This window comes from Sphaerodactylus townsendi, linkage group LG07, assembly GCF_021028975.2.
Source record: "Sphaerodactylus townsendi isolate TG3544 linkage group LG07, MPM_Stown_v2.3, whole genome shotgun sequence".
NCBI lineage: Eukaryota > Metazoa > Chordata > Lepidosauria > Squamata > Sphaerodactylidae > Sphaerodactylus > Sphaerodactylus townsendi.
In genome coordinates this window covers 18247680-18262908 of record NC_059431.1, presented here as the reverse complement: position 1 = coordinate 18262908, position 15229 = coordinate 18247680, and the positions used below count along the sequence as shown (strand labels likewise).

The 15229-nt window shown below is 44.6% G+C and overlaps 1 protein-coding gene across 2 annotated transcripts in view; it reads right to left on the bottom strand.

Moving 5' to 3' along the window:
• Positions 1 to 15229, bottom strand: part of NEDD4L (NEDD4 like E3 ubiquitin protein ligase) — a 301785-nt gene that overhangs the window by 186958 nt on the left and 99598 nt on the right. For both annotated transcript variants that reach the window (XM_048503553.1, XM_048503552.1), the window contains exon 2: positions 14267 to 14340. In XM_048503553.1, coding sequence (XP_048359510.1) covers positions 14267 to 14340 — 74 coding nt within the window. The remainder of the gene's footprint in view (positions 1 to 14266; positions 14341 to 15229) is intronic.

Sequence of the window (15229 nt, the reverse complement as noted above, 5' to 3'; positions counted from 1 at the left end):
TCCAGCAGTCTCAGCGCTTAGCAACCTTACAAGGAGAAAAAGAGATAACCCCTGCAAACCCCTTTTAAAACCAAACTGTTTTAAAAGATGTGGCTTTGAGAAAAGCCCTCCAAAATGAACACCAGAGTCACTCTGCTCTTCCTGGCCCAGTTGCCTTGTCCACTGCTGCTCCTTTCTGCTGGTTCCAGAGATCACACATGACTCCCCATATTTCTAAGCAAAGCAGGGATTAGACATTTTGGGGGGATCCAAATAAATAGGGTTGTCAACTCTCCGTCGAAAAACTGATGGAGATTTAAGGGCAGAGTTTGGGGAGGAAAAGGTTTGGGGAAGAGATGGCCCATATATTACAATGCACTTTTCAAAGCGGCCGTTATCTCCAGGGGAACTAATCTCTGTAGTCAAGAGATGAGCTGCAATTCTGGGAGGTCTCCAGGGCCCACCTGGAGGTTGGCAATCCTGCACACAAAGCCAACCGGTTCCAGTCATGGGATTCAAATAATTTAATAACTGGTTGTTTATCAGCACCATTTTACCAACCAGTTCTGCTGAAGTGGTGCGAACATGCTGAATCCCGCCATTGGGTGTACGACCAGGGGACCTATGGGGTCAAACATCCCTGGGCTGCGGCCATTTAGTCAAGTGGGGGTGGGAAACCACCCCCCATGGCCCCCCTTCCCCCGGGGCCGTACGTTTTCCAGACTTGGTACAAAAAAAATTGGGCATGGTGGGGAGGGCGGCTGCCCATACGGGGCGGAGGGAGAGGCTCAGATTTTGAACCAGGCTCCATTTTTCCTAGCTAGGCCTCTGGTACAAAACAAGTTGTTTCCAGACTCAGGATTCAATCTCGCAACAGCTTTCTGGGATTGCAGGCAGAGAAATATTCCTTCCAACCAGTGGTGGGATCCTAAAATTTTAATAACAGGTTCCGACGGTGGTGGGATTCGAACAGTGGCACCGCCGTACACACGCACCTCCAGTCCCTATTGGGCAGGGAGGTTGCTTTAGTAACCCCTTCTCGGCACTCAGAAAAAATTAGTAACCACTGCCAGAGAATTGGTGGGAACTGGTTGGATCCCACCTCTGCTTCCAACACCTGAGATTCTTTTGACTGGAGAAGTCTGAATTGACAACCTGCGCTCTGTCCTCGTAAACCATGAAACACCAACACCACCCAAATCTCACAAAATCAGCTGCAGGAATGTAGGGGATGAATACACAGAAAATTTTTATCTTCACGAGCATCCGGAGGAGAGCGGGCATGTGTCTCCTGGCATCAATTTCTTCCCCACTCCTCCGGATCCTCGTGAAGATAAAAGAAGGGAGGAGGAAAACCTTCTCTTTACAGTTCCCTGCCTTTCTCCCTATTAAAACATTACATAATTTGTAGCTTACGGTAATAGCTCGGGCTACAGACAAATTATTTAGCTGTCACATACTGTGTTTCCCTGAAAATAAGTCAGGGTCTTCTATTAATTTTTGCCCCAAAAGATACATTAGGGCTTATTTGGGGTAGGGCTTATTTTAGGGGAAATACGGTACCTTCACAATTCATTAAGGCGGGTTCTCGGCAGCCCTGTTGCTTCCCCATCACGTGTGATGCATCCTCATTGGCAGGGAGCAACCTGCTGGATAACACCCTCCTGATCTGTAACTACTGGTAGGACTTCTTTTTGGAGTAGGGCTAATATTTTAAGCCTCCTCCAAAAATCCTGAAAAATCATGATAGGGCTTATTTTTGGGGTAGGTCTTATTTTCGGGGAAACACTCAATCATTCAAAGGGAAATTTTTGTACATTTGGCCATGCACTCTTAGAGCCAACACAGCCAAAAGCAAAAACATGGAATTTGATTGACCCCTATTAGTAGGTGGATAGAGGCCCAAGGGCTATGTCGGTGGTGGCCAAGTTATCTCTCTACCACATTTTCCTTGAAGAAATACAGGCTACCTATCATTAGATCAAAGGAGCTTTAAAGGTCAGGAAGGAAAATAATTTGACTTTTGAGAATGCTGGTTAGGGTTTCCTGTAGGTTAAATCTTGAGTGATGAAAATAACAATGAATGTGTAGGTTGGATCCAAAAGTACTTTTCCACTGATGTGTCATCACTTGCATGAACGCAACAGCATTTTGTTGACAGAGGAAAATTGTCAAGCGCTTTCGCAGGATGCGTACTCATCCCCATTGTGCCTTCCCGTGCTGTTTGTGACAGTCACCCAACAATGGGGGTAGAATTTGGGTAGCCCTGTACAGGAGGGGGGGACAGAAAAATCCCATTCATTCTCTTGAAATACTTTGGATCCGACCCAGTGAGCCTATTTACGCACACGAATTAGATTTCCCGTAAAAGTTAAAAACAATTCAGAAAACCTGAAAAAGAGAAAAATGATAGAACTGGCACTGAAGTCACCTGATCAAAGTATTATAGCAACACAATAAAAACCAGCAGTATGGCAACATTCTACTCAAACCAGCAGAGATATTAAAACTGGCAAAAACACACATACACAGATGCAAACAGCAACCTCCCAATCATCCAAAAACAGCAGCAAGCAAAGAATGACTTTAAAAAATACACAAGAGATCAGAAATAACTGAAGAGCTATCAAAACCTCATCAACAATATTGTGACAAATGAAAAACAAGACCTTTGACAGAATTGGGGGGGGGGGGGGGCAGTTAAAATGGAAAAGCAGTCTTAACTGTTCTTCTGTCAAGTTTTGAACAATGATTCCCAGATTTCGCATGTTACTTCCCAGTTTCCCCATTTGGAGCATGTGTGCATGTGTGTGTGACAATCTTGTTCACACATTACAGTGAACGCACGTACATACTGAATATACATGCTTTCGTCTCTTTTGTAAAAGAAAAAGTCAATGTCTGTACACTTTAGGGACCAGTACCAGGATAAATGTGCTGTTTCAAACACACATTAATCTAGTTCTGGTGGGTTTTCCGGGCTGTATGACCGTGGTCTGGTGGATCTTGGTGGAGCCAAACACTTAATGATTGGTTCCCCACCCTGGGACATGGACAATATATCACACTAAACTTTCACTTCTTACTTAGACACAGTGTGAAACAGACTTCTCTCTGCGATACACCTCTGAAGATGCCAGCCACAGATGCAGGCGAAACGTTAGGAACAAGATCCACCAGACCACGGCCACACAGCCCGGAAAACCCACCAGAACCAGTTGAATCCGGCCGTGAAAGCCTTCGACAATACATTAATCTGTCCATGCAACATGAGAATTACACTAAGCGTGCATAAATCAAACGCACATGGACAAAATGTGTGTAATGCGTCAAGATGGCTAAGAATGCGCTTGTTTCAACGTATTATTTAAAACTTGCTGCCCTGTGAGAGGCAGTAGCTATTCAGACAGGATCACAAAGATGCCTAAACCCCAGCCCTTGGGCTTCACCCCATCAGAGACCAGGCTGCCTGCCTCCTGGCACCGTGACTTATCTCAAGGTCAAGGTCACAAGAAGTGGCGGGGGAGCCTTAGGCCTGGAAGGAAAACAATCCCATCTATCCTGGGCTGCTTTAACAAGCCCCATAAAACACAGTAAACAGTCATTCCGTTCTCAGTATCGATGCGAGCAGTGTATATGTCAACTGAACCTGGGCTCATAACTCGACTGTTATGAAAACGGCTTGTGGTTGAAATGGAAAAAAGGGCAGAGAGGCCAACGTGCAGAGAAAGAGACAAAGAGGACTTGTTCTGCCACGATGTTAAAGGGCACATATTATTCCCCAAAGATCTGGCTGGAGCAGGTTGGACGGCTGGCCTCCCTGAATGAGCCAACCGTGCCCTTGAGTAGTACCCAAACACTGGAATGGCTGAGAAAGTCCCCAAGGCAATAAAGGCCAATTGGCTTCTTGTGCTCTCTGCAGTTTTCAAAAGCAAAAGTCTGGCATTCCTCCCGTAAGAAAGTCTTCAGTTCTCTTCTGCGGGGCAAAGAAGAAAGGTGCAATGTGTGGAGGAATACAGGCATCTTATTGCTTGTTTTCATCCCTCTTTTCTTCCAAGGACTCAGGACACAGTCCCTGGTTACTCCTTCAACTCAATTTTATTCTCACAATTGTAGGAGGTAGCTGAAGCTGGGAGTTGTGCGGGTCGCCTTCCAGCAGAATAGGGATCTGAATCTATACTCTGTTTCACATAAAGATGTTAGTAGATTGCATATTCGTCCACCACAGAACAAAACATGCCGGACTTTCTTTGTTGTAGAATGCTTCATCTAGGCCCCAGTGCCGACCTAGCCCTGCTCCCCCCACCCACCCAAATGTAAAATTTAAAAATACATTTTGGCATAAATGCTCTCGTATCAAACTACCATGTTCAATAATGTACAAAATAATGGTTTTGACAAAGGCAGTGTGTAAAAATGAACGATAATTCTCATATTCTCTCTGGACTATATTCTAATACATTTTTCTCCACTGCTGCACCTTAACTGACCAAACTAACATCTTTATTTGAAACAGAGTATAGACTGACTTCTAGGCTAGGGTTTCTGATTCCAGGTTGGGAAATTCCTGGAGGTTGGGGGGGGGGGTTGGGGGTACAGCCTGGAGAAAGTGGAGTTTGGGGTGGAGAAGGATCTCAGGGTAGCATAATCCCAATGCTCCCGTTAAGTTGTGTGGATGCGGTCGCACAGGAACAATATAGGTGCTGAGCAGGTTGGGCGGCCTCGCAGCAGGGGGAGCTCTCACTGGTGGCTCAGTTCCACTCAGCAAGAGCAATCTTCCACGCAGCAGTAAGGAAGCATGCCATACCCTGGATCTGTAGGCAAATAGGAGACTCTGGATTGTTGAATCAGAAGCCTTTATTGACATACATCGGATGGCATGGCTAGAGAAAGCCAGTTCTGGCGAACTGTCTTTGGGTAGAACCTTTTATCGTCCCGAGGCCTCCTTCCTTCCCCACTCCCTCTTTCTTATCCCATATCAAAGATAGAGTAAAATAGAGCGGGAATGTTACAACCATTATTCTCCTCAAGGCCGGTGTGAACGATAAGGGCCGCAGCTGGCTCTTGGGCGCCTCCACTTCACTTCATTGCGCAGATCGAGGGATGGTGAGGAAATGGAAGTAAAGATTCATTAACATGACAGAGATCCTTTGATGCCAGGTCAGCTCTTCCTGACATTATCATTCCAGAAGATCTCCAGCCCCCATCTGGAGGCTGGGAAGCTCAGGTCAGTCTGACTGGGTGCAGCACCACTGCAGGGGGTCAAAGAGCTTATTTGGTGGATGATACTTCAAAAATGGTTTTGGACTAAAGGTAAAGTTTCCCCTTCAGCCGTGTTCGAACTGGGGGTACCACTAAAAGCAGTGATTTTATAGGTAAGCCACTTTTGTGGGGTAGTTTGCCATTGCTTTCCCCAGCTATTCTTTACCACCACCACCACCACCCCCCCCAGCTATGAGCTAGGTACTCATTTACCGACCAAGAAACGGATGGATGGCTGAGTTGAACAGGATATCTGACCCACAGGGGGCTCAAACTCCTGACCATGTGAGTGGCAGTGCAAGCACTTAACCACGCGGCTCCTGGTTTTGGACTAGGCTTTCAGAATCCATACTTAGGGACGGTATTGAATATTTTGAGCTAAGGCCTCTGCCATGATGGTAATGTATTCAGAGGCAGCAATTCTATGTATGCCACCACAGGCGTAGGAAGGATTTAAACATTTGTGAGCTCAACCTGCAGATAAATACTCCACTGCCAAAAAGACAAAGATGTGGGCTCTAGATCAATTCAAGCCTATGTTCTTCCTAAGAGCTAAACTGGGGTTTTTTGTACTTTGGGCACATCACACGAGAAGACACGAGTTACTAGAAAAGGCCATAAGGCCAGGCAAGGTTGAGGACAACAGGAAAAGAGGGCATGCTAACATGAGATTGATTGAATCAATCAGTCAAGGAAACTACAGCCTTCAGTCCGCAACACCTGAGTAAGACTGTTAACAACAGGTTTTTGAAGATAACTAATCCGCTATAGGTCGGAGGCCAATTGATAGCATATGCTGTATGTGCTTTGGAGGATCAGAGAGGAGAAAAGAGGTTGTGGTTCCTGCTACTGATTTTTTTTCTCCTCCGCTGTTCCAAGAGGCTAGTGTAAAGATGACCGGCAAGGTGGAACCAAGCCAGAAGAGGTGGAGCGAGTCACAAAATGATTGCCACATCTTAGCTTCAGTAACAGTGCAGATCCTTGTGCTATAGTAACAGTTGCCAAAGTAATGTTTTTAAAAATCTTGGCAGCCAATCAAATCAAAATAATCAAATAATCAGAAGCCTTGCTGGGAAAAAGTCCTACCTTGCCACGCCCACTTCCTGTAACACTTCATGGGCACCAGAGAAGGTATTGGCAGGTACCAGGATGCCCACATGATGGAGACTCCTGCCTTAGGGTTTTCAGAACAAGAGATGTTCAAAAGTAGTTGCCATTGCCTGCCTCTGTGTCATGACCGTGGGCTTGCTTGGTGATCTCCTATCCAAATATTGAACAGGGCTAACCTTGCTTAGCTTCTAAGATGAGCCCTTTGGGGGAGGGCGGTATAAAAGTGGAACCAATAAATAAATAAAATAAATAAATAAGATCGGACCAACAAATGCTAGAGAGCCATAGGCAACAGAGCTAGCATGTTTTTAAAAATATAAATTAAAACATGTTATTTCATCAAAACATAGAAGGCAAGCTTTTTTCAATTCACTTTGCAACTGGATTTTACTGTATGAAACAACAAAATCCACCTGCAAGTTGATTTGGAAGGGCATTATTCAGTGCCCTTTAGTTTCACAGACAAAAGGAAAAATTACTGAAAATAATCAATCCAGCATGTCTTTACTCCACCTTTCCTCCTAGGATCCTCCTTACGAGCTAGGAACCAAAAAGGTTGAGAAGAGTAAGAAAAATCTATTAAAATCTATTAAATATACATTCTATTGTACTGTGCTTTACTCCTAACAATAAAAAGCTATATGTAAAAACCTAAAAAGAAAACATACATCCACATCCAAAAACCAGTAAAATACTGGGTTTCCCCCCTTTCTTTGGTTTCCCACAGCCGCCTTACGAGCCTCAGAATTTACCTCAGGGACAACACAGTCTTAAAAATCAGAAATTGGGGCATTCTTCCTTCCCATTTAAAAAACTTAAACAGGGATGGAAATGGTCAACTATTTGGAAAGGCATTCCAAACGCACTGAAAAACTGGAGGTGCTTTCGAAAATATCAAGAGTGAAATTTCAGAGGATTTTTTTTCCCACTCGGTTCTATTCCAGGCTCCTGAAACTAGAGACCGATTCTGCCTTGCAATTTTGACTCAGATCAGATTCCCACGCACAAATGAATGAGTTTCTCATCAAGAGCGAAGGGGCACTGCTTACCTCAGGAATATGCCCCTTAACAATAGCGACCATGAAAGGAGCGGCCCCTGGCTTCTAAGCGTTTTAACACTACGTGCACGTCAAATTCGGCACGCGTGGCGAGTGCCTCGTGCATTTTGTAACGTGGCATGCATTCCAAATACTAACAGAACAGGGACAATCATCCCTAGGAGATAAAATAAGTAGGAACATCAAATTGCAGCTTCACAACTTAAATTGCTGCATTTTTAAATTTACCAACCTCCGTATTTTGAGCAGCTGACTCACCATCATGCCTGATAGTGTACGCATGGGGGAAAAAATAATCTCATCCATATAAAAACACTCCGAATTCTCTAACAGAGAAACCCAAATTCTTTTGCCCAACCAGAAAAGCACACAAACATTTGTTTGGTATTCCATCATTAATGATCAAGATTTTACAAATTAATTATGAAAAATAGGAATACTTTGACATCGAGGGAGTCAGGGAAGACACAAAAGGGTGGGAGATGGAGCATAACCTTCTAACATCCACTAGAATAACCTAATTCACCATGGACACAAGAATAGATAGGAGCAAAACAATCAGTCCAAGAATGCCCCCTATTTTAAGCTATTCTAACAAGATCATTCAAGATCAACATATCTAAAAAACATATCAACGTATGTCTTTAGAAGCGAGTTGACTAATCTGAGATTCCATTCCATTAGAACATAAGAACATAAGAACTAGCCTGCTGGATCAGACCAGAGTCCATCTAGTCCAGCATTCTGCTACTCGCAGTGGCCCACCAGGTGCCTTTGGGAGCTCACATGCAGGATGTGAACGCAATGGCCTTCTTTCTGCTGCTGCTGCTCCCTGAGCTTTCCCTAGTCTGCTAAGGCATTTGCAATCTGAGATCAAGGAGGATCAAGATTTGGTAGCCATGGATGGAAACTTCTCCTCCATAAATCTGTCCAAGCCCCTTTTAAAGCTATCCCGGGTTTCAGTGGCCATCCACCACCTCCATGTGTATATTCCAAACACCGTCTGCGTTAGTGAAGAAGTGTTTCCTTTTATTAGTCCTAATTCTTCCCCAAAAGCATTTTCAATGGTGCCCCCTGGTTTCTAGTATTGCTTTGAGAAAGAGAGAAAAATTTCTCTCTAATGCAACATTTTCTACCCCATACGTAATTTTGGAGACTTCAATCATATCCCCCCTCAGACGTCTCCTCTCCAAACTAAGGAGTCCCAAAGCGCTGCAGGCCTCTCCTCATAAGGGAGGTGCTCCAATTAGCCTTCAATCATCCTGGTTGCCCTTCTCTGCACTTTTTCTATCTCTTAGAATGTCCTTTTTTTGAGGATGTGGCGTGAACTGAACCTGGTAACAAGTGTGATTATTTTGCACTGCTTTATATAAGGGCATGACAATCCTTGCAGTTTTATTATCAACTCCTTTCCTAATTATCCCCAGCATAGAGTTTACCTTTTTCACAGCTGCCATACATTGAGATGACGTTCCCATTGGACTTCTCCAGCCAAGGCGCCCCAAATCCCTTTCCACGGATGTGACTGATGGCACAACCCCTGTAAGCGATGTATGTGAAGTTTGGATTTTTTGCCCCTATGTGCATCACTTTACATTTTGCTGATTGAACTGCATTTGACATTTCTTAGCCCACTCACCTAATTTAGTAAGGTCCGGCTTGGAGCTCTTAAAATCCTTTGGGGACTTCATACCCTACATAATTCAGGTATCATCTGCAAACTTGGCCACCCACACTACCCACCCCTACTTCCAGGTCATTTTATGAATAGGTTAAAGAGCACTGGTCCCAAAACGGATCCTTGGGGGACACCACTCCCGACATCTCTCCATTGCTTGAGAGAACTTCCCATTTATACCCACCCTTTGTTTCCTGTTCCTCAACCAGTTTTTAATCCATGGGAGGGACTTCCCCTCTTATTCCTTCATTGCTGGCGAGTTTTATAAACCCAGTCTCTGATGAGGAACTTTGTCAAAAGCCTTTTTTGGAAATCCAAGTGGTGTTGTCCACTGGTTCCCCCTTATCCACATGTCTGTTTACACCCTTAAAGAACTCTAGTAAGTTTGCAAGACAGGACTTACCTCTAAAATATTATGCTGACTCTTCCTCAGCGGGTCTTGCTTTTCTACATGTTTAATAATTTTAGCTTTAGTGATAGGTTCTACTAGTTTACCAGGAACGGATGTCAACCTGACTGGCATGTAATTTCCTAGGTCCCCCTGAGACCACTTAGCTTAAGAATTGGTGTGACATTGGCCATCTTCCAGTCTTCAGGGATGGAGCCTGATTTCAAGGATAAGTTGCATATTAAAGTGAGAACATCAGCAATTTCATGCAGAGCTCTTTAAGAACTCTTGGATGAATGCAATCTGGGCCAGGGGATTTGGTAGCATTTGGTTTATCAATGGCAGCTGCCAGAGACTAGCGCCAATCACCACCACTATGTTAGCTAGTTCCTCGGATTCACCTCCTAAGAAGCTTGGTTCAGGTGCAGGAATTTTCCTCACCTCCTCTTGGGTGAAGACGAGATGCAAAGAATTCATTCAGCTTCTCCTGCAATCTCCCTGTCATCTTTTAGCGCACCTTTTTTTGTTCCTTCATCATCTAACGCGGACCCTACCGCTACCCTAGCTGGCTTCCTACTTTTGAGTGTACTTGAAGAACTGTTTGTTGCTGAATCTTCTTGATGTTAGCAGATATCACGTTCCTCATAATCCTTTTTTTGCCTCCCTTACAGCTAACATGCTTCTCTTTTTTCACCATTTGTGTACTCTCTGGTATTCTTCATCAGTTAAGTTGGACTTCCATTTTCTAAAAGACATCTTTTTTCCCTAATAATTTCTCAACCTCCCTTGTTAACCATGGTGACTTTCTTTTGGACTAGGCGCTGCCTTTCCTAACCTCTGGAACACATTCCAGCTGAGCTTTTAAGACTGTGTTTTTAAATAACCTCCAAGCATCTTGGACATTTTTGACTCTCTTAATTTTCCTTTCAGCTTCCCTCATGCATCACTATCCCCATCATCTTTGAGAGAATTTCCCTTTCTGAAGGCAAATGTAACTACATTAGTAGTTTTGTCACTTGTTCGGTGATGCAGAGATACTGAGATCTGACGAGCATTGTGGTCGCTGTTCCCTATCGGCTCAACAACACTGACTTCCCCCCCCAAGACCAGGTCCTGGGTCCCACATATAGAATTAGATCTAGGATCACATCTCCCTGGTTGGTTCTACAACCTATCTGCTCTAAGCCACAGTCATTTAGCATATCCCGGAATGTTCTCTCCTTACTATGACCCTGAACATGCATTTTCCAGTTTATATGGGGATAGTTAAAATCGCCCATTACCACGCACATTTTTGCTTTTGTTGGCCTCTCTAATTTCTTTTTTTCCATCTCAGAATCCTCTTGTGCACTTCTCTTTGGTCAGGGGGACGATAATATATTCCTAATGTTAGAACTATGCTTCACCCCTGGTATTGATATCCACAGTGCTTCTGTAGAGGAATCAGCTCCCCCTGCCACCATTGTCTATTTTATGTGACACTATGCTCTCTTTACGATGTAGAGGGCCACCCCACCCCAATCACAGCCCGGTCCTATCCCCTTCCTGTAGAGCCTGTGTAACCTGGGGATAAACAGCATCCCACTGGTTCTCCCTCATTCCACCATGTCTCTGTGGATTGCCCACTATCATCACCGTCCCTCCTTCAAAGACTCTGTTACTCCGAGCTCCCATTTAGAAAGGTTGAATGCTTTTACTATTAGCATAGAGACACTTGTATACTCTGTCTCTAACCTGGGATTTATGTGTTTTGCCCTCTCTAGCCTTTTTGTAGACACTATCACTTATCACATTGCTATGCTCCACGCTTTGTATGTGGTTGATTTAGAAAAACCTCCTCTCTCTGTCTGCATCCCCATGGACTCTTGTATTCCGAACCGAAAGTCACCTCAGCTCCTGCTCGGCTTTCCCCCAGGGATCAGTTTAAAAGCTGTTCTGCCACCTTTTTTTTAATGTTGTTGGCGCCAGCAGCCTGGTTCCTCTTTGGTTAAGATGAAGCCTCGTCCCCGTTTGTACAGGCCTGCCTTATCCCAAAAGGTTCCCCAGTTCCCTGACAAAGCTGAAAACCCTCTGCCTTACACTCACCTTCTCATCCACGCATTGAGACCCTGTATCTCCGCTTGCCTAGCTCACTCCCTGCGCTGTGGAACAGGTAGCATTTCTCGGAGAATGCCACCTTGGGGGTCCTGGATTTTAACCTTTTTCCTAGCAGCCTAAATTTAGCTTCCAGAACCTCCCGGCTACATTTCCCAATGTCATTGGTACCAATGTGGACCACAACTGCTGACTCCACCCCAGCACTGTCTAACAGCCTATCTAGACGAAGCGTGACATCCGCAACCTTCGCACCAGGCAGGAAAGTCACCATGCGGTCATCACGCCTGTCACAAACCCAACTCTCTATATTCCTAATGATCGAATCACCCACTACACCCACTACAGCAATGAGAAAGGCACTATACTCTAAGGAAGGAGGGATAAGTAAAAATTGCATATGTGGTTGTGGTAGGGAAGAAGACTTAGTGCACTATGTTTTAGAAAGGCCCGTGTATGATGAGCCCAGGAAAAAGTACATTATGGGATTTATAAGGAGCAGCAGTGGCGTAAGAGGTTAAGAGCTTGTGTATCTAATCTGGAGGAACCGGGTTTGATTCCCAGCTCTGCCGCCTGAGCTGTGGAGGCTTATCTGGGGAATTCAGATTAGCCTGTGCACTCCCACACACGCCAGCTGGGTAACCTTGGGCTAGTCACAGCTTCTTGGAGCTCTCTCAGCCCCACCTACCTCACAGGGTGTTTGTTGTGAGGGGGGAAGGGCAAGGAGATTGTAAGTCCCTTTGAGTCTCCTGCAGGAGAGAAAGGGGGGATAAAAATCCAAACTCTTCTTCTTCTTCTTCCTCTTCCTCTTCCTCTTCCTCTTCTTCTTCTTCTGTCATTAGTGAAGGACAGGAGCCATGAGGAAAAGTTGATCTTTCTGTTAGCAGACTTTGACCATTATATCTCAAGTCGAATGGCTATATTTGCCCATGCTGCTAGGAGAATGAGGTTGAAGGCGGATATCTGTATGCAACGTTAATGATTTTAACTTAATTTAAATATAGTTTATATATATATTTGAACTTTTACAGGATGTATTTTTTTATGTAAGGAACTGTGATGGTCGATGACCAACAATAAAATCTATTGACTATCTACTAATTCAAGAACGCGCACAGAAGTGGAAACTTTGGAGACCTATTCAGGAGTCTGCTGGCTGGAGAAGTTGATGCATCAGCAGTGGTAGCAGGAAGAGGTGCATTGTGGGAAGATGTCTCTGAAGACATTGGTAGTCCAAGATTATTTAGCATCTACAGACGTCGCTTCTACATGTGGGCCGTTCACCGCAAAGCAATCGACGCCATTCCAAGATAAACTGCCTGGTTATAGTGAAGAATCCACAAATCATGGGATGGGGCACCACTGAAGTCATTCACCTTTTGATTGATCCCAGGTGGTGGCCCTGTCTTGATCATTGCTCAGACTCCACCTACAGCTTGCTGATGTCAGCAAAGGCATGCCTGTCCAACCTGAGAGCTGAACAGCTTGCCCTAAAAGCCCTCTAACACATTCTTGACCGAGGCAACATTTGAAGGTGGAGCTTCCAAGCTCATAACACCTTCGACCCAATAGCTCAGAAGTTCTCAACCCAGCAGCAGTCCTTTGATTTGCAAGTCTTTAGCTAATACTGTTATACAGATTTCCTTCCTGCCACCCAAGTCCAAGCTGCTATTCCCCCCAGCAAGTCCACCCCACCTGGCAACCCTTTGCCCCCCCAACCAACTGGAAATATTAAGTGCATAAGGGGGCAAGAAGTCAAGAGAAAAACACGAGGTCTTTCTCTTCCTAACCACTATAAATCATCTTGGGTTTCTCAGTTTTCAGATGTCTAAGATATTCAGAGTTCTTCCGTGTCAAACCAGAATATCCAACCGATTTTAGTTCTCATGTTTGCTTAAATAATCCGTATTCTTCATGCCCTTCTGAGTTTCACTTACAAACCCAGCAAAGGCAACACATTCTGGAAAAGCGGCATCGTCAAATCCTCACTCTAGTCCAGTGGTGGTGAACCTTTGGCACTCCAGATGTTATGGACTACAATTCCCATCAGCCCCTGCCAGCATGGCCAATTGGTTGTAGTCCATGAACATCTGGAGTGCCAAAGGTTCGCCACCACGGCTCTAGTCTTATTTTATTATATAAAAGTCAACCCACTCTATTGCAGCTGGGGTCCAGGTTCAGATTTCATCTATGTTATCATCAGCCACTGGGGACGTAGGGCACCCACCAGAGCACAAGGAAAGGTTTTGCAAAATATTCACTATTCATCTTTAAATCCCTTAATTTAAAGATTCAGAGCAGGATCCTTGGACCGTTCTAGAGTAACAGTAGACCACACATCTTAGAATTTTGTGCTACTGTTGACCCAGACCAATAATTTCACCTCTGGAGTTTCCAACTTGGCGAGACAACGCAGGAATAAATGCTTATGATTAGATTGTAGCTTTGGATGTCGCCCTGTCAATTTTATTTAGCAATCGCATCAGCCAAAGACCTGAACAGAAAAAAGAGCACAGGTCAGGAGGGCAGGACACCCATGGGCAAAAATCCACCGAGCAAAATATAACCCCATTCATTCCATATAGTTAGTTTCGGCTCCAAAATCTTCTTTCAACTTTTTGCAGCCGCCAATGCAAAAGCCCAACCACTGCCTGTTAGCCTGGGGGTCACAATCCACAAAAATGGCAACATACATACCTGGCTCCAAAAATGTCCTTTTTGGCTAGATCTATCCCAGCAACAACTTTCACTCTGAGGATACGAGATTCCTCCTGCAAAAAAACAAACCAACAAACAGAAAGCATTCAGACAGGTTCTAATAGATCTATAAACTTGCACAAACAAACTCGGGAAGCATTACAAATTTTACCGCATGCGTTATCTACAGCATGGAAAACACGTTCCTACAGAAAGGACTCTGCAAGCATCTGCTCACCATGGAATGCAGAGGCACTGACCCCCACAAAAAAAGGGGGGCAGAGGAACCGGTCCATAGCCATCATATTAAGGGAATTAGAGAATAGGTTAATAGACCCCCCTCCCCTTGACTGGCCATCTGTTTTACATCAGATTTACACACCTGGGAGAAGTAGAGTTTATCTACCCCGACCATCAGCATTCAGACTTGACCCAGGCGCCTATTCTAGGTGACAATCATTTCCTGCACACCGTTTACTCAGAAATGCTTTTTCAGAATTCAAAGAGACTAAATACACTTTCAGCATTTGAGCTCCGGTTGCACACAAAGGTGAGAAAGAGATTAACTGCCGAAACCCCAAGATGCTTTCAGACATAAATGGCCAGCTTCCATCCGCCTCCCGGAACGCCTGAAAAGTCAGTACGGGTCTAAAAAATGTAAAGTGTTAGCAAAGGCATTCCTTCCACCTCTGCCCTTTTGTGAAGGATATTCGATACCACTTAACAAAGAGGAGGTAATCCTCAAGATGTTATCCTTTTAATACTGGCAGCAGTTTTCCCATCAAGGGCACAAAGAAGAATGTGAACTTTAGTCTGATGGGGGATTGTCAATTTGACACTAGTTATTACCAAATCATTGGGGGGGGGGGGAGGAACAAGAGGGAACCACTCGGCGGCGGGTGGACCCCCATTGAAAAGGGAATGCAAATTCTTCCTTCTGAGAGCCAGCGTGGTATAGTTGTT